Raw genomic sequence first — 24,312 nt, 5'->3', positions numbered from 1 at the left:
ATGGTAGGACTAGTTTCATTTTTATTTAACATGTTTATGTCCATAAATTTGTGTACCCTATGCTGGCGCAGCAGTCTTTTACTGAGCTACAAGAAAATGTTTTGAATATATTTTTCTACTAAAGCATCTTATCTTATCAGACATTTGAACTATACTCGTACAGTACAATATATATGTATATTAATGTATATGATCAGGTTTCCTCCATACTTGTGGTCAGCGTGGATGACCTGCTCCTGGGAGAAGTGTGCTATCTACCACTGTACCATTCACCAGGTCTAACTATTGGAGACCAACAGAAATATACATTCTTGAGGTTTGTTTGCTGCCACAGAATTGCAAATGTGCAAATAAAACTATAACATTTCACTTTAACCACATGTGTCAAAGATGGGAATGACTATCCTAGTAAAAATGCTGGATGTCATGTTAACAGGAGTCAATCAATGTCAAAATAATATACTGCATTTGTCTTGAGGAAGGGAACCTTTCACATGCATGTAAATTTCACAAGCATCTCTATTAGTAAATTTCAGTTGCGATTCTCACGTCAACACCCATTGTTTAAAAAAAAAAAAGGGATGCATGGGTTGATACGAGTATGACAACTATTTTATGGGCAGGCCTACACTAGTTTTTTTTTCATTCTCTTCAGTTTTATATCTCAGTGAGCAGGAGAACTTTGTCAGTCATCAGTACTGTAGTTTAAAGTCAATTCACTAAGTCGGTGAAAGCTTTTTCAGGATGACTTCAGTCATCTCTAGACTCATTATCAAGACCCTGTGCGAACACAAAGGATGCATGGACTTCCAGAGTCTGCAAGAGACTATGGGAAGTCACACTGGCGAAGACTCAATCCTCTTGGACGACAGCAAAGTAGCAATTAAAGCAGGAAAACTGAAGGCGGCCGCTGGTCAGAAAATCAGCCCTGACAGTCTGGTCGTGGCTAAAACCAGTCTGCAGGTCTGTCACAAAAAGACCGGAGAGTGCCAGCAGTGTGACAGCTTACACCTGTGCAGGAATTATGTCTGTGGGAACTGCACCTTCGGGTGAGTACTGATGTGAAACTAATTGCCCCTTATGGGATTAATAAAGTTGTTTGAATTGACAAGCCAGGTAGTTTACAACAAGCAATACACAATTACAGTGGTATAGTAAGAGTGCAAGAGTAAATAATTAAAATTTGATTAGTTTTGTTTGGACACAAACAAAGAGGCAAGCTAAGTTTCAGTTTCCAAAATTAAAAAGGCCCGGCTACTCTGTCTGTTTAAAGTTTTTTGTTTTTAATTTACTCAACTTTTTAGATAATTACAATTAGACATATTTTTATGACATAATTAGATACACAATCAATCCTGAGTGCTTTATGAACAGCGATTTATTTATATAGCTATATAAATATGAAGGAAACTAATTTTGAATCCAAAAATGTCAAGTGTCTAAAAGTTGGTCTGTGCAAGCCACCGTAGAAGAAACATGGACCAGTTTCTTGTTTTTTTCCCTTCCTGTCCTGATTATTAAAGCAAATGCATTATTTATCACTTTAGATTTAGTCCAGACAATTTCATAATGGACAAGAGCCTCACCTGCATAAAACATCCAGTGAGTCAGGAAAAACTGGATGCCAGGCTGAGAGTAACTCCCCTGTATGGAATGATGTAGTAACACCTGTACTTTTCTTGCCATGCCACACCTGAAAATGACCTTTCTCACTTTCCCTTGATAATCCACCGCACAGTAACGTCTGTACTGTTGTACAGCACTATCTTCTCCTTCAGCTGCACCGTGAGTGCTATACCAAAATGTTGCATATATTGTCAGTTAGACCACATTGGCAAGTCTCAAGACGTCTTTGTATCTACCTTACCTTAGAATATATTTTTCTCATTCCCTCATTTTTAGAAACACGTGTAGAAATCCCCACAGCCTGGACTCTACATACAATGCAAGGCTTTTACAGAGACATGACCTTCAGGACTTGTCGGAAAAAGAGCTTTTCCGACTGTTGCTGCAGAATGATCCGAATCTGCTTCCTAAGGTTGGTTTTGTCTCATGTTATGTTGTAGAAAATAATGTATACTGTACATCTGAATGAAGTGTAATAGACTTTTTGATGTGATCATTTTCTTGTCCATACCCCTTCAGATATGTGGACACTACAACATGGGCAATGGGTTACATGGCTCCTGTAACTATGGCGCCAACTGCACCAAGCTTCACATCTGTCAGCACTATTTCCAGGGTGACTGTAGGTTTGGCACCACCTGTAAGAGAGCCCATAATATTGATGAACAAGGATTGAAGATGCTTCGTAGATTCAGTCAGGAGAATATCAGAAACCTTTGTGAGATCTACAGAAATAAAAGCATCATCATGGGTCTACAGGCTCCTCCTGTTCCTGGTAAAGAATTTCCTTTATTGAAACTTTTTTTTTTTTGCGGTACTATGTGAGTTACTTTCTTTCTATGTGTGTCATTTTTCAGGGTCATCATCAGCCACCAGTTCTGCTGCTGGTCCATCTAAAGCCCATCCAGCTGAGGAACAAAGTTCCCACCAAGCTTCCCAGCAGCAGCAGCATTCCCACAACCAACAAGGACGTCCCACAACCAGTTCGGCTGGTCGATCTAAACCATTGAGTGATATTGACAAGAATGAAATCTGCTTCTACTTCCTCCTTCACAAGGGCTGCAAGTTCAATGGTAATAATAAATAATACTGGAAGAATTGACAAGTAACATTTAAGATACTCAAGACATAGACTATGTGGATCTGTGAAAAGAAAATACCACTGCCTAAATGAGTGATTTGTATCCTTTTACCAGAGAGGTGTGTTCGTGTCCATTGGCATCTACCTTACAAGTGGCAGTTTTTAGACAGCGATGGTGTGACCTGGACGGATTTGCCGAACATGGAGGAGATTGAGAAGGCCTACTCTGACCCAGGAAATGACACGAGGTGAAGGCATGAATAAAGAAACACACAGCTTAGATGGCCACATATTCTTTAGTCTTTAAATAGTGTACTAAAACTAGATTTTAACTCCGCTTTAACTGATACTATATATACTTATACTGCTTGTTTTCAGCTCTACATCCCCCACTGCACCGGCTGTAAACTTCATGACAATGACTTATGGAACTCATGAAGTTCGTCGCCTGTCCACAGCTTCTTCTGTCTTAAGGCCCCCTAACTTCATCCTTACGTCACAGTGGATTTGGTACTGGATAGATGACACAGGGAAGTGGCAGGAGTATGGAGAGGTCAGACAAACTTACCAAAATAATATGACGATGAGTCTTTGTTGAGGACATGATCAGATTTAAGACAGACTTTAAGTTATAAGAGTTTGCAATCCTCAACAGCACCTGTTTGATGGACTTCACATTTCTTTAATGTTTTAGAATCTAAATGTTTCTGCACTTTTTGTCTAAGGGTGATGATGATGACAGTCAAGTCTCTTCCGCTTGTGAGACTCTGGAGAATGTGTACTTGGCAGACAGAGATGGAGAGATTGCTTTCGATGCTGGGAACCATCTGTATATTCTCCACTTCAAAGGCAAACCAGGAACACCTCCGATGTATCAAGAGAACTTACAAATCAAAACTAAGAGAGAGGTCAGGAGGAGGCCTCGCTTCATGTCTGCTAACGACTTGAAGATGAAGCTGGAAAGGTATGTTCAGTCGCATTTATTGACAAATTTGCCATCTAAAACTACTAGCTACTACTAGCTTTGGATATCTTCGTGGATCAAGTGACTTCTCTGGTTCAACAGCTCACCACATTAAGTTTTTCCTCTCTGTAGTGCATCATCAGGCAGCACCAGCTCCTCCAAAGCTGATAGTTTCCCACCACACTGGGACAGGAGTGCCCTACCTGAATACGGATACAGGGTAGGGAAGCATTCATTCATTTTTGTTCCTTCACAAAGACTGGATATATATTATTATGATTATTGACTTCTCTTATTTCTCAGCTTGTGCCTCTCTCAGACACTCTGGAGGATTACAAAAGCATGGAGACAATGTTTAAGCACACTGTACCCCAGAGTGTAATTAACAGCATCCAGAGAGTCCAGAACCCCGCACTGTGGGACCTCTTTCAATGGTAAAAATGTTTTTTCTTTCTTTTTAAAGAATGAGCATCTACCCACTCACACTTAAAAGGGAAACTATACAAGTCCGGTCGCATTTCCTCCGTTTTGCTAACCCTCCTCACTGTCATGTGCATTTGTTTTCAACAAAACCAGCGAGAAATCAATAAATGCGTTACAATGTATATCTGCGTAGTCTTACTTTAAAGGTAGAGTCTGGGGGTTTGTTTGTTGCAGTTTGTAAACAAAACATTTAAACTGGGCCCCTCCTCTCGGGCTAAGCTTTGTAGCCTCCTGCCCCTGACAGCAGAAGTTGTCAGGATCGTAAAGGAAAGGAAATACAGTCCGAATGAAGTGCTGGAGTGCCGGGCCAATACCAGGCCGTCACCGACAACGGGAGCCTCCAGTGTTACGCTGTAATGAATGGGAGAGCCGCTACTGTGAGCTGGAAAGTGGGTGCTAGCAGCGGATGCTGAAATTAGCGCTGAGGTAGCCGCTAACACCGGGTAGCATCTGGGGCAGCTAGCGGGGCTAGCAGCCCTCCTACTCTGCTGCACGTAGCTTCACCTGAGCTCTGTCATTGGCTGGAGAGAAAACACAGACTCTCCACCCAGAAACGTCCCTGTGCACAACAAAACACAGCAAAAGACCAAAGTACAGGCAGGGGGAGGAGGCGCTGCAGACACAGCCACCACCACTCAGGACTAGAAACATAAGGGGCTGTGTCCACCAGACGCGTTTTTAGCTCTGACAGCGCTCTCAGCGCTGCTTTCCCAGCGCTTAGCGCTCTCTCTCTCCCTCGTCAGAACGCTGCTGTTGCTAGGTTACAAAACGAGTCCTCTGACACTTCCGTGTTCCGGCCTTGTTTAATGTAAACACTACAACGAGTGTCAGAAATACACAACAGCATTAGCGGCAGCTTTTGACATGGACCCTGAGGTCGGCCTACCTTCAACACAAGTGTGGGTCATGATATAAACCGAGCCACGTCTCCGGTTGTGTTGCTGTCGGTAACGTATGTCCCGCCCCTTCTTGATTCTGATTGGTCAGTGCGGGGAAAAGTGACATTGACGAGCGCAGCGCTGTTCTAAAAGTTGAACAGATTTCAACTCGAAGCGCTCTGAGCGCCGCGACAAAAAGAAGCAAGCGTCGAGGGCGTTTTACCGCCGAGGGCGCTGAGCGCTGAGCGCCGAACTCAATAGAGTTTGAATGGAAAGTAGACGCCCAGAGCGCTGAAAACGCGTCTGGTGGACACAGCCCCTAAGTCTAGTGTTTATTTTTGAGCAAAAACCTCCAGGACCTACCTTTAATGTCTTGTCTCAAAAGTCTCACATTGGTGTAAAAATAGAGGATAGCATACAGGGTTCAAAAAAATATTATGCCACATTCACTCTTGGTCAGACACAGTAACTTTATTAAATTTAACTTCTGGTTCCTGCTTGGTTACCTCAAGGCCAGAGCTCGTCTTACTGTTTCCCCCTATATTAGTCTAAATGCCAGACTAAACTATACTAACACATAGTAGCCTAACCATCTGCTGGCTGCAACATGTACATTCAATTTTTTTTATCTGGTGTGTTCAGGCAGAAAAAACACATGAAGATGAGCAATGGAGGGAACGATGTGAATCAGATGTACTTGTTCCATGGGACGGATGAATCCCTGGTTGACGCCATCTGTGAGCAAAACTTTGACTGGAGGATGTGTGGTGTCCATGGCACATCCTATGGCAAAGGTATGGTGAGGCCTCAGCAGCTGATCCAATAATAATACAACAACAGGCTCCAGTATCTTACAAATCTTACAGAAGAGTAGAAAAGACGTCATCTGACTTCATCCTTTAAACTGTGTCAACATTAATACTTCCTTATTTGTTAGGGAGCTACTTTGCCAGAGATGCATCCTACTCGGACAGATACGCCAGCATCAAGAGAACCACAAACAAGATCATGTTTGTGTCTCAGGTCCTGGTGGGAGAGTACTGCAGGGGACAAAGCAACTACGTCCGACCCCCGCCAAAAAAAGACAGCAAAATCCTCTATGACAGCTGTGTTAACGATGAGAGCAACCCCAGCATCTATGTCATCTTTGAAAAACTTCAGATTTATCCAGAGTATGTTATCAACTACTCCTAAATTATGGCCCACTGGGTGATTGTCAGGGTAAAACTATCATGGGACGCTCTTTACTCTGACTAAGTAGCAGCCAGGCGGTGGTTTTGTTAAAGGTTTTTGAAGTGAAACAGTGGTATTGGTAGTATCATAGTGGTAGTGGTATTTTAAATCCCTAACAAAATGTTCGATATCTTAACTAACTAAATCTGCTTCAAATATCAAAAGTAAAAAAAAAAAAAAAAGATACTTACAAACGATACAGAGCTGTTCATTCGGCTTGGTTGGACACTGGGCAAAAACACTATGTGGTGTCTTGTAATGGCAGGGAAAACCTTGACCATGAGACTTTTCACTGGCTCTCAAGCATTGAATAACAAGTAAAGTGCTGGTGCCATAAGAGGACAAAACACAGTAATGAAATAACTTAAATATTGGTTAAAAACTGAATAAATAGGAGGCGGTGCGTGGCGCAGTGGTTAAAGCGGCCGCCCCACGTAGAGGCTAACAGCCCTCAACGCAGGCGTCCCCGGTTCGAATCCCGCGTCGGGCAGACCTTTCCTGCATGTCATTCCCCCTCTCTCTCTGCCTCCCCCTTTCCTGTCTGTCTCACTGTGCTATCAAATAAAGGCAAAAAAACGCCAAAAAAAATATACTTAAAAAAAAAAAAACTGAGTAAATAGAGAAATATCATTGGGCTAAATGCAGTAAATGTGATTTTTAAATGGAGTACATTAAAATTAAAAAGAAAGATGAAGCAAATATGGCTTTAAAATGGAGTAATTATAAGCTGAAATCCGTGGTAAATATGGTCAATTCATAATCTGATTTTTTAAACTGGTCAGATGAATTGACCAATAATATGATTATTTGACAAGTACTAATATCTTGTCTTTTTTCTTTATTAAAACCCGATACTGCGGGTAAGATTACAATAATAAATTGACATGACTAACCCAAGAAAAAATGACTTGCACATGTATGCCTTGATCGCATGTCTGCTTTGTTGTATTTAGATCCTTTACAAAATGTAACTGCTGTCAAAATCTTTACATTGTTTTATCAGCTAAATCTGTTTAAAGGTGTACAGAAATGGCTGTTTGTCGCGCCGAGTTGTCACAAGCTGCAACACGAGTTTACCCGAGTAAGGAAAACGATTTTGATTGGTCGTTATGAGCGGGTGGGATATTCAAAGCTTGGGGCGAGACCGAGCTCCGTGTGTGTGTGCGTCTCAGACGTTTGAATGACGGATGACGGATCCAATATCAGTGGCTGATGAATCGTGAGCAGGCTGACATATAATCTGTGCGCCTGCATTATCCAATGCGAAAAAAAAAAATACACACTTTCATCCCGGATTTACTCAAAAATAGAATTTTGCACAAAGTTTGGCCTACATCGTCTGAAATATGAGTTATTACATTAATTTTATGTTAAGTGGGCTTAAATTCAATTTTCTTTTCTGTACACCTTTAAAGTATCAAAAACAAAGGCGGTACAAGGGCCTAATTTTATGGTGGAAGTAATCTCAACTATTCTATATACTGATAGGTAGGTGGCTTGATCCATTTCTAATAACATTTACATTAACTGATAGGTCAGTTTGGCATACACAGTAGTAGAGCACAAGTGTGAAATTATAGAAATAGTGAATGGGATTTTGTGGTGGGGTTACACATTGTGTCCTGATGAATTTATAATTGACCAAAAAAAACAACTTATATTTGCACTGTAGATGGAGGTATCAATCATTATGTTTGTGATTGGTGGTGGCTTTTGTTGTGGTCACAGGTTATGAACAACAACCTGGTGTTCACATATACAATGAATGAAATTCACTGATTGTTAAGAAATAAACACATTCTTAAAATGGATTCATTGAGTCATTTGAACTACTTGCATGGTATTAATATATATTTAATTGTTAGAATCAATATTATTATTATAATGGATATTTTACATACTATATATGTTCTACGCTAAATTTTCATTTTTATGTCACTAAAATATTTGAGAGCGATGCTAAACCAGAGTCAAGTTCTTTGAATATACATAAATACTTTGCCTTTCAATATTTTCAATCATTGAAAATACACATGGTACTCAAATGCTTTTTTTATTATGTTGATACAAAGTATAAAGTCTATGAATAAAAGCCCTTTGGGTGGACATGATCTTTATGTGTGTAATGATTAACAGTGATAAAGGCAGCATCCATTGCCAGCAAAGGATCACTATACTTAAATAGCAGTAGATAAAAAAGCTATTGATCAGACAATGGTTTTCCTAGACTGGTGCTTTTATAAGTGTGTGTGTGTATTTCAGACTTTTGAGTCATTTTTGAATAGATGAAACCTGTAGATTATCTTCACTCTGCTGCAGCGACCGGGTCATTTCTGCGCGTCTCCACTTTGTATATCGTCTGGTAGCCGTCGTCCCAGGCGTACAGCTGTTTCTCCCCGGGGTGGTAGTGGATGCTGCTGTGGCTGGTGTAGCGCTTTGGGAAGAACATGACAGGACTCTCATCGCTGTGGAGAAGAGACAAAGTGTTTCCTTTGAGAAATAAATCATATATTTATGTCTGTTCAGTTGTATAATTTGTGTGTTTTTTCTCCGTAACCAACCTGTGGATGGTGTCATGGATGTCAAAGAGACACTGTATGGTGGAACGGCCTCCGTAGCGCGTGTTGTAGACGACATAGAGGGTCCCACATATGAGGAAGGCGCCTTCAGCATCGCGACTTCTACATTGTGTGTCCCAGGTATACTCTACTGCCAAACTTACTGAAGTGTAAAAGCAAAACAAAACAAAAGCACTAGGTATAGATTAGATCAGTGTTTCTCAACCAGGGGGTCTCGGACCCCTGGTGGGACTTGGTGTAACTTAAAACATTTATTGACCTTTACAGACATTTATCATTTCCCAATATGGTGATCATCAATTATTGCCTAAACTGCAGAAGCTAAGATAATTGGCATTTCCCCCAATCCCATACGATTTAATGGGAAATATTTTATATTATTATATTTCAATAAGAAGCTGATGGTTTTGATTCACTCTTGTTAGTCTTTTTCAATTTACTGCATTACTGTAGGCTACACTACTGCATTACACTGTTATTACAAACTCAACACTTCCTGTGCTCTTTTCAAAATAAGAGCCCCCCACCCCACCCCACCCTCTTTAGCGTTTCAGTGGACAGTCTCCATTCATTTCTTAATTGGGCTTTTATTGTGAAATATCCCACAGGAAGATGGTGCAGTGTTCCGTGAACAACGACTTTTGAAGAGAAACTTTTCGACTTATATTTGTTGAAATGTGTTCACAAAGAGTACATTAGAGTACATACATTTGCTGTTTGTGACACATATCTAAATGAAATTGCGTATTTCCCTTCAGAACTGTTACTAAATATGCAATGATGCAATTAAAAAGGCCATTTCCACCTTACACCTGGGTGGTGGAGGGTAAGGGCGTTCCTCAGGGTTACTAAAAAAAACACGCAGGGGGTCCAGTGGCCCAAACGGGTTAAGAACCACTTGATTAGATCATTTATGTATATGCACAGGGCTGGTGATTTCTACCTTTATCCAGTTTGGTAATGATGAGGTTTCCTCCGTACTCGGGGTCGGCGTGGATGACCCAGAGGCCGAGCTCGTCCACAGCCATGTCCAGATAGGTGTTGGGGTTCAGGCTGTAGGCCGGGAGGCGACCTGCTCCTGGGAGAAGAGTGCTGTCCACCACCGTGCCATTCAGCAGGTCGACCTTTACGTGATAGGAACCAACAGAAATGTGCATTATAAGGTGCTTTTCCACCAAAAGGTCCAGGGGCTTTGAGTTCCTGTAACTTTCTTTACAGGAACTAAAAGGTTACTAGTCTTAAAATTAGACAGACAAGAACAAAGATCTATTCTCAAACATGTTATTTTGATTATGCATGGTGAAAAACAAGGATCAAAAAGCAGCGTTGGGCAAATTATTCTGGAAAAGTATTTAAATTACTGATTATTCCTTTTAAAAGTCACCTAACCATAAAGAAACCTTTACATACTGTATGTGCAAGATTATTTCACTTTAACCACATGTCAGGGATTGGAATGAGGATCCTGGTAAAATGTTATAGTTCAGCTGTGTAAAAGTAGCCGTATACAGTACTACAGTACAGTACAGTAGTTTTTATTTTTATTTTTTGGAAACATACTTTTTTCCCAGTAAATGTCTGTCGCAGTTAACATCTGCTCCAAAACAGTGAGAGCATCATGAGAAAAAGTCAGCTCAGTTAACTGGAACAAAATTGTTTCTTTTGGCATCGTTAGCTCACTGACCTCAGCTAACACGGAGCAGCAAAAGGAAACAGGACAGAAATCAACTCCCCAGACCCTCGAAGGGATCTGAAGTCAGTCGCCAGAGCGGCACAGCAAGTCTCACACACAGTCCGGAGAAATCAGTCACAGATCTGTAGTCAGCGACTGTTGCCAAGTAACATGAGCCCTCATCAGAGTGACTGTTGGATCGCCTCATTTATTTTAGTGCCATGATGGAAATGAACAAAATGAATGAGAACATGCTTGCATTCAGTCACCCACCTTCAGTATCTGGTTGGGTGTATCCGCCTTGTGGTAGTAGAGGAATCCATGGTAAACCACATGGCCTGTTCCCTGCCACTCTGCAGGCAGCTGCAGCACTTTGGCCGGGGGGGTGGTGGTCCGCTCTGTGAAGCTCTGCAGGGAAACGTACTCCAGCAGAGTGTTGTTACGAATCCCACTGAGCAGGTAGACCTGGAAGACACGAGAGCGGCTGAGATGTGAGTAACAACAACAGTATTGTATATAGACTTGGTATTGGTAAGGACATTGAAAAATGTTTGGCAACAGTTTGTATAACAGAAACAGATAGTGGGCGGAGGGAGAGGACGCTGGCGCTGATTGTTCGCCGCTTCTCCACCCGCAAAAACATGCTAAATGCTTTTAATCTATAGTTTTTTGATATTTTAGTAGCAAAGCTGCTCTAACTCACAGTACGGACTGCCGAAATTGCGGTACTTTTTCAGACATCGGACTTGCGACTCACCCATCCTCTAATGGTGGGGTAGCCACTAGCTACCAGCGTTCCCTATCAGCTGCAGACAACCACAGCTGACAACTCTGTTCCACCTGGAAGGGGCTCTCTGGATCCAACCATTACATCGCCTGACAAACGGCTGTTTTTTCTGGCTGGTGGACTAGTGGTTGGTTAGCTGCGGCTCTGAGCTAGCGCTGTTTGGCAGCTAACTGGGTAGCATCCTCCCTTGGTCAGCATGGCGTTCAGCTACTCCATCTCGCAACTTCGCCGACTAAGACCTGCGGTCGATCCTGGATTTGCCGTCCCCATCATCAAAGAGCTTGGACTTCTTCGCCGCCCTCGTTACATCCACAGAGGCTCGGGACGAAATTTCATCTTCCATAACCAGCCGAGCTGCTCTGCTACAAACATCCCGTGTCTGCTCTGGTCACCTGTCGCACGTCTGATGCGTCATCAGAACGCCGTCGCTCCGGCAACGATCAACACGGGAAACGCCGCGAGATCTCTGCGCTCCAGCAGGGGAAACACCGCGAGATTCCCGCGCACTCGGCTGGATGCTGTTCATGGAATATGGATTACAGTCCATGTGGAGTGAATTTCAATGTGTTGCGACCTGTGCAAAGATTCACTCCACAGTCATTGCTTAAATTTGAACTTTTTTAAACACCCAGTCAATCAACAACAAATCCACCCTGATTGAAGAGCACATCAGGAGGGGACTGATTTCATGTGTCTGACAGAAACCTGGCATCAGCCAGAGGTTTACTCTGCCCTGAATGAGGCTTGTCCTCCAGGATACAGCTACTTGAGGCAGCTCGCCGCACTGGGCGAGGTGGTGGCCTAGCTGTCATCCACAGACAAGACTTGGAGTTTTCCCCCATTTCACTGCCTGCAACATCCTCCTGTGAATGTCTAGCATTTAAAATTAAGCCCCCTTTCCCCATGACTGTTCTCCTCACCTACCGCCCCCCAAATCCAACTCTGCTTCATCCCTGAAATATCCGATCTCCTCACAACTCTCTGCACTTCCTCTGCGAACATCATCATTTTGGGAGATATAAATATCCACGTTGATACCCTTGTCTCCCCGCTGTCGAGTAGCTTCTGGACTCTCTAAACCTACAACAACATGTTGATGTCCCACACACACTCTAAGGGACACACACTCGACCTGGTCATCTCAAACTCTGCCCCCATCAGCAACCTACTGGTTTATGATCTAGGTGTTTCCGACCACAAGGTAGTTTCAATGGAGCTACCTTTTCCTTCCCCCTACCCTACAAGCACCCAAGCGCAGTTCAGAAACCTGAAAAAGATCAATGCGGATGCTCTGGCCCTGGACCTTCAATTTCTCTCCTCTGGCTCCACTGACTTCCTCTCTGCTACTGACTCAGTGGATTCTTACAACCAGTCCCTGAGCAGGCTACTGGACCTCCACGCCCCTCTAACATCCAGGACAGTCTCCTTCTCGCGCTCAGCACCCTGGTACACCTGCGAGCTGCGAAAGATGAAGGCGGCTGGGCGTGTCCTCGAGCGGCGGCTCAAGGCCTCTGGGCTGACTGTTCACAAACAGGCGTACAAGGAGCACAGGAAGGCATACGCAGAAGCTCTGAGTAACGCACGGTCCAGGTTTTATTCCACCATCATCAACAACAGCCCGGGAAACTCAAAACAACTTTTCTCAACAATAAATCACCTTCTCAAACCCCCATCACTCTCCCACTCTGAGGTCACTGAGGAGAGGTGCAACATGCACATCACTTTTTTCAGACAAAAAGTCGCCAACATCCGCTCACATCTTTCCACCCCTGCTGCTCCGCCCCCCCAAACTGCCGACCCATTACCTGACAACGTCCAGCCTCTCTGCTCCTTTCTCAACATCACACAGGGAGAGGTGGAGGATACTGTCAGAAAAATGAAACCAACCACCTGTGCTTTGGACCCCTTCCCCTCAGCCCTGCTAAAGGCCAACATCTCTGCCATATCTCCTGTCATCACCAAGATCATAAACCACTCCCTCCTGGCTGGCTATATCCCACCTGCATTAAAAACCGCTGTCATCAGACCACTGCTGAAAAAACCCACCCTGGACCCAGAAATCCTCTCCAATTACAGACCCATTTCAAACCTGCCATTCCTGTCAAAAGTTCTGGAAAAAATTGTTGCTGCACAACTTCACGATCACCTCAAAGACAATAATCTTTTTGAGAAGTTTCAGTCTGGTTTTCGCCAGGGCCACAGCACAGAAACAGCCTTGGTCAGGGTCACAAATGACCTTCTGATGACATCAGATTCTGGTTCTCCATCTCTTCTCATCCTCCTCGACCTAACAGCTGCTTTTGATACAGTTGACCACAACATCCTCCTCCACCGCCTGCAACATACCATTGGACTCTCAGCCAACGTTTTTAAACTGGTTCACCTCCTACTTGACAAAACAGAACTGAGCATGTCACCCTGGGCAAAGCAAGGTCAGACACCCACAAGGTCATCTGTGGTGTCCCCCAGGGATCTGTGCTAGGGCCCACCCTTTTCACACCCTCTACCTGCTTCCCCTAGGTAAGGTCATCAGCAAGCATGGGATAGCCTACCATTGCTACGCTGACGACACACAACTCTACCTACGCACAAATCCCACTTCCACTGCTACCCCTGCCAACATCCACACTGACCACCTGCCTGGAGGAGATAGAGGCGTGGATGAAGCTAAATTTCCTTCAACTCAACAGTTCCAAAACAGAAGCCTTCTAGTTGGCACTACCACATCAGCTCCGCTCTTCCACCATCACCAGCATCACTTTCACCGGTCAAAACATCCCCCTCTCCACTTCTGTCACCAACCTAGGTGTCAAAATTGATCCACAACTCACTTTTGACACCCATATCAAACATCTTTGCAAAACATCATTCTAATCACCTCAGGAACATTGCCAAACTCCGTCCAACTCTCACCCTGGCTGATGCGGAGAAGCTCGTCCACGCCTTTGTCTCCTCCAGGCTGGACTATTGTAACGCACTCCTCATCGGGATCTCTGGCAGGAGCTTGCAGAGACTGCAATACATCCAGAACAGCGCTGCCAGGATACTGATGAGGGTGCGCAAATACGATCATATCACCCCATCCTCAAAACTCTCCACTGGCTCCCTGTCCCACTCAGAATTGAGTACAAGGTCTCTCTCCTCACCCACCAGTGCATCCATGGACATGCCCCCCAATACCTCAAAGAACTCCTCACCCCACCCCACCACACGCACCCTCCGATCCGCTAATTCAAACACCCTCAAAAACCCCGAGAACCAAGCTCCGCACTATGGGTGATCGGGCTTTCTGCTCTGCAGCTCCAAGGCTGTGGAACGCCCTCCCAGACCACCTGAGGGCCCCACAGACCACTGATGCTTTTAAACGAAACCTGAAGACCTATTTATTCAGGAAAGCTTTTTGCTAAATTTTAGTATTAACTTGTGTCCCTTTTTAAATTAAACTTGTACTGTAGCACTTTGAGATTGCCTAAATGTAAAGTGCATTACAAATAAAATTTATTATTATTATTATTATTAACCAACAACATACGTCATGGATATCCAACTACATGGCAAATCATTTTCTCATCTTCAGTTTTTCAGAAATCAATTTTTCAACACTGGAAAAACAATGAAGCCTTTACAGTTCTACAATGGAAATAATGTATTTAATGAAATATGATTTGAATATGGAAAGGGTAGTAATGGAAGACAACAATAAAGCAAAAAATTTCCCACATGCATGGAGTCTAATTTATGATTCCCCATAAACGAGAGCTGCACGAACCTATACCACAATTAAACATCCAAAGGAACCTTGTTTATTGTTACCTTTTATTATTATTATAATCATTATTATTTATCTTTTTAAAGTTATTTATCATTATAACATTATAATATTATTATTGTGAGTATTATATTATTGATTCCATTATATGTATGTATGTTTGTGTATGAAAAAATAAAAGTAACAACATTATTGGGCAATGTAGCGTTTCCATTCATAGTTAAAATGTTAAGATATTCTTAAACTGTGGTGTTCAAACAACAAGAAAATGTATCTTCTCCAATGCTGATGAGTGTCACTCTGAAATACAGTGAATAAAAAGAGCAAAAAAGCTTTCAAATGTTCTTATAATTCAACAAATCAAAAGTATTTCTAGGCTCCCGACAGGAATAGAAAATTAATTAAAATACCATAACATTAAGAATCACAAAACCACCCAACTAAAAAGCAGTAAACACATCCTTCACACTCCATGTTGAGCTGATATGGCTAAAGTGTTAGTGAAGAGTTGCCTATTTAGACATCCAGCAAACATGAGGCATCATTCACATTCTTTTAGGGCTGAGTTTCTGGCCATCTGGCAAATGTGAGGTAAATATTTACTCAACTTCCAGCTTTATATTGGACAACAAATCTGGATTAAAGTATCTGCATCTCTAGCAGCGCTAAATACTAAGCGTTCAACCTGTTGAATGCTAACCTTGTGTGTGTTGTTCAGTGCTGGGTAGTTAACGTAGCCTGGGATGAGCAGAGAAATAAGAACCTGCTACATTTGAAAACAGGGTTATGAGTGAAAGGACAGGGAAGCTGCATGCAAAACCAAAACAATCAGCTCAAAGATGCTAATATTGGCAATAGTTTTCTGGATGAATGAGAGTGAAATAGCCCTGAAAAATCACTTTTGAGTGTTATGATAAAAAAGGTCAGTGATTGTTGATGAGCAGCTTCAGACTGAGAGCGAGACGCAGCCTGCTGCCTGGAAAGAGAAACAGCTGTCTACTGTAAACACTCCGTTATTACCATAAACCTCAACCCTTTAAAACGAACAGACCTTGGCTGATTGGGCTGACGGGTCCTTGAACCAGGAGCCGTAGACGTCTCCTGCCTTCTTCACAATCTTGAGAGACTTGATTTGACTCAGAGCCGTGTTGCAGTCTGGAGGTGACGGAGAGAGGACGGTGAATTCATTGTTTGTTTTTATCAAACTGTAGAAAAACAGCCTTGAAGTTTCATATTTTAGAGGGATAGTTCAACATTTTTGGCAAATTGGCCCATTGCCATAATTCCTATAGTTTTAGCAGTAGGTTCGTTACCTTTAATTGTCGGTGCAAGCTATTTTTAGAATGGCAGAGCAGAGCCGCGAGCTGCTCGGAGCTACGCTACAGAGGCTAATGGGATTTCTTGGTTTCCCTCATCAAATACACAATCCAACAACTCCAAAACCCTCTGGTGGACAAGTTGTGACCTGCACATTCACCACGCTATGAGATAATAACAGAACGTTACGAGACAGAGTTGTTTTAGAGGGAAATTCATGCAAAACCGCTGATGCACGTTGCCTTCAGGGACAGTTTTTCAGCAAGCAGTCTCACCTGCATTTACCTCGAAAACACCACGGTCTCGTGACGTTCTGTTATTATCTCATAGCGTGGTGAATGTGCAGGTCACAACTTGTCCACCAGAGCGTTTTGGAGTTGTTGGGTTGTGTATTTGATGAGTTTGATGAGGGAAACCAAGAAATCCCATTAGCTATTATGGCAATGGGCCAATTTGCCAACATGTTGAACTATCCCTTTAAAACACAATGCTGCCTACCATTCTCCACTTTGATCTTGGCCTTCTTCTTGATCAGGTCCAGCTCTGCAGCTTTTATCTGTTGCTCCAGCAGCGCCTCCTCCATCTCGATGTCGGTCTGGGAGGGGATCTTGTTTTCTAGATACTCCAGCTCTCGCTCCATGCGGTCCACTCGCACAGTCACGCTGTCCACCTGGCTCTTCACCTCCGATCTGAGGAGCACAACACAGATTATTTTATACACCTCTCTCTAATCCCTTTTTGATTATTCAGTTGTATTTCCTACCTCAGGACATTGAGAGTGGACATGAAACCCCTCAGTTCAGAGGAGAGGTCGTAGGTCCTCTGGGTGGCGCTCGCTGTGCTTTGCTCACATTGACCCAGACGCTCCTAAAAAAAAAAGATAAAGAGATGTCTATGAAGAGGAAGGTGTAATTACCTTCCTCACAGAATAAAACAAACCCGCCATACTCAATTAATTCAGTTCACTAGTTTTGCTGCTGGACGCTCTCTTGGTGCAGTATCACCACTGGCTAAAGATGGTAAATGTCAACTACTGTAGTTATTGAGAGAGTTGAGACTTTAGATTTAATAGATAGATAAGTATACTTTATTGATCCCAAGCTGGGAAATTACAGTAATACAAGCAATAAAGCACAACATTGTTTGATTAATATACTTTGGTTTTCTATGCTGCTACTCTCTTACTAGGCCTGGTATGATCAACCAGGGGTGTATGGTCTTCTTAGCTAATTTATTTAGAGAGTAACTTAGCTACTTGAGAATTTATACAACAATAAAAAACACAATGAAAGACATGTGAATAAGTCTGACAACTTCAACTTTTTATGTCTTGGACACAATTATATTAAATGTGATACAACTATCACTAATTGACACATTGGGTCAAACAAAACAATATATTCTCATTTACATTTTTAAAGAACAAACCCTCAGGTATTTTTATATGACCAGTCTTTGATGCTGGCTTAAGTTACCTAACGTTCAAAAAACTAACTTTGTCTTGCTGTCCAACTTGGTTCATTGATTTTATGGCTCTTCCCTACTTCAGGAAATGTTACACAACCTGATTTTAAAGCATAAATCACTAATAATATCAAATGGCTAACCTGGGGCGTTCAATGTTCTGTGTTTATTTTTTGACAAACCCGACTAACACATTGCCAGATATTTTTTTTCTGCAGATCTGTTGACTCAACCAGACTCAACCCATAACAAACAGAGATAATCAGTTAGACAGGGGAGAGGATGCCAACAGCACTGCAGCCAGATGATGTCAGTGTGGTATGAACCAAGTGCATTCTTGAATATATAAACCCACCCACTTTAACAGCTGTAAGAAAAGTTTTCACAGCTTAAACAGAGCAAGATAAGACAGCAGAATATACTACATATGTAAACTCACTGCAATGGTTAAAAGGATAGTTCACCCAAAATTCAAATTTCACTCATTATCTACTCACCCTCATGTCGACTAAGAGCTGTGAGAAGTTTCAGAGTCCTCCGTTCCTTCTCTGAGTAAAGGGGGGGGGGGGTTATAATGGTTGTGAATGGATACCACTTTTCTTCGTCCAAAAAGACACACCAAAAAACATCCAAATACCTCCATGCTGCTCGTCTGTAATGTCCCTCTTGTACTGTATCTCCGACATGAGAAATTGTTCCACCGGTCAGTGCAAATCACAGGAAGAACAGTGGACTAAGACACTGGCAGCTACAAACAAGCTTAAAATATAGACTTATTTAATTTTTTTCGGAACAATTTCTCATGTCGGGGCTTCAATACAAGAGGGACATTACAGACGAGCAGTATGGAGGTATTTGGATGTTTTTTGGTGTGTCTTTTTGGACGAAGAAAAGTGAGCACCATTCACAACCGTCATATGGACAAATACTGCTGCGCTGACCCCCCCGTAACTCTGAGAAGGCACGGAGGACTCTGAAACTTCTCCCAGCCCTTAGTCGACAGAGAGTAGAGAGAGTCGAGTAGATAATGAGTGAAATTTGAATTTTGGGTGAACTATCCCTGACTCTAAGAGCCGAGGCTTGACCCTGATGGATGCAGATAATCGATGTTGCATGGAAGGAACCTACCTCCATCTGAACCAGCCTCCTCTCCAGGTACTGGATGATGAAGGAGTCAGTGGATGAGCCCTGACTCTGGACCGAAGCCACAGTCAGACACAGAGATACGAGCAGGGCAGGACCCGCTCTGCCTGACAGCATCATCACCACAACAACAACAACAACAACACAACACTCAGCACTGAAACATCTGCAGCTCCTGCACCGTACAAGTACTACTACCACTGTCCCACCACAGCAGCAGCAACAGTCCTCAAAAAAGATCAAGATCAAATCCACGTGGCTTCAGTCTTCTTCAGTCTACAACAGTCTGGCTGCGTTGAGAGGAATCCTTGATGGTCGTTCAGCTGAGTATTTCCTCTTCTTCTCCTCCTGCTGCTGCTCTTTCAGTCCTGTTTAAGTCGTTGCTCCAGAACTTTCTGCCTTGTTTCTTTAATCAGTCGTTGCGCCAGTGGATTTTCTTCTTTTTTTTTTTGGATCCAAGTGAGCCTCACCCACCAACAGTCCCTCCTTCCCAGCCCCTCTCTCTCTCCCTCTCTCCAAGTCTCTCTTTCCCACCCTTCCCCTCTCCAGACTTTGCATTTGAGGTATGAGAGAGAAAAGGGGGAAGAAGTTCATACCCTATTGGCCGATCCAGAAGTTTTTAGGTTGTAATCCCCTCCAGATGGCCCACTGACACGTCCTCAGTTCTCACACACACACTGCACAACATGTGTTCAATAATATTTGTGATTTAGTCTATTGGAAGTGAGTGTTTTGTTTTGTTTTGTGTTGTTTGGCAGCAGCACAGACACAGCAGATTATTTTACAGTTGGTCGTTCATTTCCTCTCCGAGTCTAGACTTGTGATCCAGGAGGACGTGTTATTATCTAATATTGCCACAACCCCACAAAGTGGTAGTTATTCTGATCAGAGGGGAGACACAACATAAAGGGACGGGGAGAGACTGTGTAAATCCACAGTGGCAGCGTGGCGTCCGGCCTTATTACTATTCCTGGTGATCCAGTTGATATTCTGACTGATTCACGGCCAAAAAGTTGCCACAGCAGCAGCCATCATGGGGAATCTGTGGGTATAGCTGCTGTTTTATCTCCATCTGCTGCCTTTTAGAGCCACCTGGCTCTGTTTCCTGGGCGTTTTTTGTTTCTTTTTCTTTTTTTTTTGTCACGATAGACAACATCTGGTTGTCAGCTCTCAACACTGTATCTGTATCTGTTGCATATTAACCTCAAACACCTTTAATTGGAGCATAAACTAGTTCTTAACAACACACTGATAATACATAATAGGACACTTAGATGCTAACAAAGTAAGACAGATCCTATTTCTTCAACATCTTCTGTTATTTCATCCTCCAGGTCTTTGCAGGTCGCCGCCATGAGATGGCGCCACATCACAACAAAGAGTACGACCACATCACACATACGGTCGCACAACAGTTGGCTTCACCACATCGCCCGCCGCCCCTCACCACTCTACCTGAGGTCTGTAATTATAGCCCGCTGCTAAATCCTCTGCTGGGTGCAGTGGTAATAACAAAGCAGCTGGAAATTAAGAAGGAGCTGTGAGCCTCGTTCACAAGCTGAAATGTGAACTGTGTTTTTTTTAAAAACTCTTTTGGCTCAACAATGTGGATGTGACTGTCACAGGTTTAATGCTGTATGAACTATTCTGGCCACTATGGGTGTGAAAGAAAAAGAAGAATAACGAGCAGGAAGAGGAGATTCCAAGATAAAATTCAGAGTTTTCAGGTTTAAAGTCACAAGTTTAGAAGAAAAAAAACTTGGATATTCTCTGAAAATATAAACTCAGAAATTAAATTTGCAAGAAAAACCTCACAAGCTTCAGAGAAAAGAAAACTTCGAGATAGAGAGAGAAAAAATCAAGATAATACCAATTCCAGAGAAAGAAAGTCAAAAGTTTGTGTTTTTTTTCCCACAAGGACGATCCAAATCCACTATTTTGCAGCCATTTTATTATTGCACCTTATGGTGTTACATTTCTAACATTGCAAAATTTGAATTGTTTTTTTTGAATTTGCATGTTTTTTCTTACAAATGAATGATTTCAAACTTCAAAATTCAGAGTTTTACCCTCTCCCAGCTTGTTTTGTTTTGTTTTTAACTGACAATGGCTCTAATTTACCATTTCAGTTTGGAGAAAGTGTTTTTCCCCTCTGCAGCAGACAGATTTGAACAAACTTTAATTGCATGAAGAGATGAAGAGATGAAACTCTCAGTGGATGAGTCAGTGATGGAAGAAGTTTTCAGATCATGTTGCTACTCACATGAACACAGTTCGCTCCCTGTCGACACTGGGAAACAGCTGAAGTTCCCAGACCTTTGGTCCTCATGGGTTCGATGAGACCAGATGGAGGAAACATCCACTGGGCCTTGGGACTCATTGATATCTGTGAGCTGCAAAAGAGGAGAAACTTCCCTCAGTTTCTGGTTTAAAAAGGCAGATGACGGCATAACGTGCTGCTATGGACACACGTTGGGGCCTGATCATCTTACAACCTCATATATAGAAAGCATTGGTTTCAAGGACCAGGTACATAGGGAGTGAGGGAATATAATAATTTCTCTGTGTAACCTTCTGGCTTTGTGCTCTACACACATGATGATATGGACACACACAATGAGATGTAACCTCATGAAAGATTCATTACAATTTGTGGAGGAGAGGAGAGCTATAAAATATCCATAGTGTCTCAGCAAGACATCCGACTGGTTTCACCCTCAGTGGTAAATCCCCAGAGCTTTGTGTATGTGTGTTTCTGTGTGTGTGGGTTTGTGCATGGCTTTGTGTTTATGTGTGTGTGTTTACAGTATGTTAGGTCGTTTGTGTATCTGTATGTGTGTACACGTATGATTGGCCTTTCACGCCTGGTAATATACCTGTTTGTTTCTATAGTTATGTGTGTTCATCTGCTATCATGTCTCGGTTTTACATGTGTTTACATACATATAAGGGTTTACTGCTACTATGAATGTTTTTTATGTATAGATAAACCTCTCCGTGTGTTAATGTACGGGTGTGTGTGTGTGTGTGTGTGTTCGTGAGCGCTGAGGGAGTGATACCAGCTTCACACCACCCTCTGTCTCTTGACCTTTCCTGCCAGTCTTTGTGTTTGACAGATGATGAGGTTTTAATGGCAGCCGGTGCAGACAGGTTGGAGATGAAGACAGCTGGATCGGTACAGGGAGGACAGGAAGTGAAAAAACATATCTGTCCTCTGTCCTCACATTCGTTATAGTACTTTACTCAAGTGAATATTTGTTCATTGAATTTATTTCTTTTAATAAGAGAGATTACAGGTGATGACTGCTGCCCTCCAGTGGCCATTTTGGAGACTAATGCAGATGTTTGTTTTTTACTTCCTCCCTTTAAAGTTGCCTCTTCAATCAACATCTGAATCTAACACACCTAGCGTCTCTTGGCTGAAAACCAACCTTGTGAAATCAGAGCCCGTAACCTGTAATCTCTTGTTTATGACAGATAAGACTACACAACCGTATTTATCATATACCATGTTAACGTTATCCACCGCTCCCTGGATTTCTCACCAGCTTCGTTGAAAACAAATGCACATGGCCGAGAGGAGGGTTAGCAAAACAGAGGAAAAGTGACCGGACTTGCATAGTTCCCCTTTAACAGATATCTGACAATACTTACACAGATCTTTCTCATACAGCAAAAGGGAAAATATATATAAACATGGCAGAGCAGCACAAATTACATAAACGCGGCGAGGTGGGATATCTTAAAAATCATGAAAACATCTGCCAATAGGAATAAAAGAGCAGCGGTTTCAACTGTACAGTCTATGCCAAATAAAAAACACCATGAGCTCCAGCTTCAACACGGCTGCCAATACAAAACAACATCTCGGCCCAGAGTCGAGACAAAAGTATGAGCTTTGGGAAAACTGGTATTTACCACAAAAGGTATTAAACTGATTTGATTTAGAGATCTCACAGCCCAATTGTGGTGCTCTGCAATAGAGATGTGCGATATCGCCTACGATAGTATCGTAAATGTTACGACAATGTGCAATTTTACATCATCAAGTATTTTTACTATCTCGAAAAGAAAACAAACGGAAGGCGCATAGTTGGTAAAGTAGAGGTGCATGAAAGGCCTCATTTGCCGAATTCGTGCCTCAGAAGCCAATCAGCGGGCAGGATTCAGTCACGTGATGATAACGTGATCCCCCACAAGCAGTCTCAGCGGCAACCATAATACAACACCGTCTCTGAGGCTCAGAAGTTTCGTATTTATTTAATGTCTCCACACTGGAGTTTAGTGGGAGTCTCTTGAAGGCTTAAGTATATAGAAAATAAACAAGAGCTGTTGTTCCTAAATGTTGTGTCCATCCATAGATGTCCTGGTAAGCAAGTGTTACAGCATTGTTTGTTTAAATCACATTTTAAAGGATATTGTCAGATTATCGTTTTCGGAAAATTAAAAAAATAATCAAGGTATTTTTTTTGCCCATATCACCCACCCCTGCTACAGGGGACGGGCCAATGAACCTGATGAATCCTGCTGTTAGATGGTCGAACCGACTGTGTTAATGTGGCGGCCGTGGCTGTGAAGACCGAGGAGATGAGGACTCTGTGGATACGGTTCATGGAGCTGAGCGAGGACCACACAGGGGGGAAGGGTCCTATAGCTACTGAAGCTGTTAATATAGAGAAGATGATACAGGGGTTTGTGGTGGGGGGTTGCTATTAACATAGGAGGAGGGCCTGAGATCAGCGCTGGGAGCAGGTCCAACTCCCAACAGAGGAGGAGATGCACTGCAGCAAATAGATGTGGGAGCATCTGCACTGATGGACTGTGACATTTTGCAAAACCATATTTTTGCTGCCACTTCACCGATGTACGAGACAGAGTTGATTTTGAGGTAAATTCATGCAAAACAGCTGATGCGTGTTACCGTCGGGGGCAGTTTTTCGGCAAGCAGTCTCTGCATTTGCCTCGGTAACATTATCATTAACATTATCTCATAGCGTGGTGAATGTGCAGGTCACAACTTGTCCATGAGATCATTTTGGAGTTGTTGGATTTTGTATTTGATGAGTTTGAAGAGGGGAACCAAGAAATCCCATGAGCCTCCGTAGCGTAGCTCTGAGCAGCTCGCGGCTCTGCTCCGCCACTCTAAAAACAGCTTGCACTGACAATTAAAGGTAACGAACCTACTGCTATGACTGTAGGGATTATGGCAATGGGCCAATCTGCCAAAATGTTGAACTATTCCTTTAACAACTGGGCCAAGTTTATTCTGTTGTATTCATTATGAGCTTGTTTTTAGCAGTTAGCTTACAGCACCGT

At 42.7% G+C, this 24,312-nt stretch overlaps 3 protein-coding genes and 1 long non-coding RNA gene across 4 annotated transcripts in view; 2 read left to right on the top strand and 2 right to left on the bottom strand.

Annotated features, from left to right (window-relative positions):
- Positions 1–706: 706 nt before the first annotated feature.
- LOC146986310 (protein mono-ADP-ribosyltransferase PARP12-like) lies at positions 707–2,959 on the top strand. Its single transcript, XM_085780340.1, has 5 exons — positions 707–1,049; positions 1,903–2,038; positions 2,146–2,440; positions 2,484–2,699; positions 2,823–2,959. The coding sequence occupies exons 1-5, from the start codon at positions 745–747 to the stop codon at positions 2,957–2,959; spliced, it is 1,089 nt and encodes a 362-aa protein (XP_085636466.1). The 5' UTR covers positions 707–744.
- A 521-nt stretch (positions 2,960–3,480) lies between these two features.
- LOC146986309 (protein mono-ADP-ribosyltransferase PARP12-like) lies at positions 3,481–6,282 on the top strand. The gene is made up of 5 exons (XM_085780613.1): positions 3,481–3,671; positions 3,804–3,891; positions 3,975–4,105; positions 5,675–5,826; positions 5,970–6,282. The coding sequence occupies exons 1-5, from the start codon at positions 3,577–3,579 to the stop codon at positions 6,224–6,226; spliced, it is 723 nt and encodes a 240-aa protein (XP_085636739.1). The 5' UTR covers positions 3,481–3,576; the 3' UTR covers positions 6,227–6,282.
- Positions 6,283–8,295: 2,013 nt separating this feature from the next.
- On the bottom strand, positions 8,296–19,563 carry olfml1 (olfactomedin-like 1). The gene is made up of 8 exons (XM_085780074.1): positions 18,982–19,563; positions 17,153–17,256; positions 16,888–17,078; positions 16,124–16,227; positions 10,790–10,981; positions 9,788–9,968; positions 8,827–8,986; positions 8,296–8,730 (listed from the first exon to the last, which is right to left on the bottom strand). The coding sequence occupies exons 1-8, from the start codon at positions 19,114–19,116 to the stop codon at positions 8,571–8,573; spliced, it is 1,227 nt and encodes a 408-aa protein (XP_085636200.1). The 5' UTR covers positions 19,117–19,563; the 3' UTR covers positions 8,296–8,570.
- Positions 19,564–21,215: 1,652 nt separating this feature from the next.
- LOC146986306 (uncharacterized) overlaps positions 21,216–24,312 on the bottom strand; it is an 84,651-nt gene continuing 81,554 nt past the window's right edge. Inside the window, exon 4 of the long non-coding RNA XR_015036026.1 lies at positions 21,216–21,389. This is a non-coding gene — a long non-coding RNA (uncharacterized LOC146986306). The remainder of the gene's footprint in view (positions 21,390–24,312) is intronic.

Source organism: Trachurus japonicus, chromosome 6 (assembly GCF_045865225.1).
Source record: "Trachurus japonicus isolate A0001 chromosome 6, Traja_1.0".
NCBI classification, from domain to species: Eukaryota; Metazoa; Chordata; class Actinopteri; order Carangiformes; family Carangidae; genus Trachurus; species Trachurus japonicus.
Note: the sequence above shows the minus strand (reverse complement) of the source record. Positions and strands in the feature narration are given on the sequence as shown.

Excerpts from the sequence above, each read along its gene's own strand:
- LOC146986309 (XM_085780613.1), top strand. The coding sequence starts at position 3,577 with ATGTATCAAGAGAACTTACAAATCAAAACTAAGAGAGAGGTCAGGAGG. Across the intron at positions 3,672-3,803 it reads TTGAAGATGAAGCTGGAAAG|TGCATCATCAGGCAGCACCA; the intron begins GTATGTTCAGTC and ends TCCTCTCTGTAG. Across the intron at positions 3,892-3,974 it reads TACCTGAATACGGATACAGG|CTTGTGCCTCTCTCAGACAC; the intron begins GTAGGGAAGCAT and ends CTTATTTCTCAG.
- LOC146986310 (XM_085780340.1), top strand. The coding sequence starts at position 745 with ATGACTTCAGTCATCTCTAGACTCATTATCAAGACCCTGTGCGAACAC. Across the intron at positions 1,050-1,902 it reads TGTGGGAACTGCACCTTCGG|AAACACGTGTAGAAATCCCC; the intron begins GTGAGTACTGAT and ends CCTCATTTTTAG. Across the intron at positions 2,700-2,822 it reads CAAGGGCTGCAAGTTCAATG|AGAGGTGTGTTCGTGTCCAT; the intron begins GTAATAATAAAT and ends TCCTTTTACCAG.
- olfml1 (XM_085780074.1), bottom strand. The coding sequence starts at position 19,116 with ATGATGCTGTCAGGCAGAGCGGGTCCTGCCCTGCTCGTATCTCTGTGT. Across the intron at positions 10,982-16,123 it reads CGTCAGCCCAATCAGCCAAG|GTCTACCTGCTCAGTGGGAT; the intron begins GTCTGTTCGTTT and ends CGTGTCTTCCAG. Across the intron at positions 9,969-10,789 it reads CACCCAACCAGATACTGAAG|GTCGACCTGCTGAATGGCAC; the intron begins GTGGGTGACTGA and ends TATCACGTAAAG.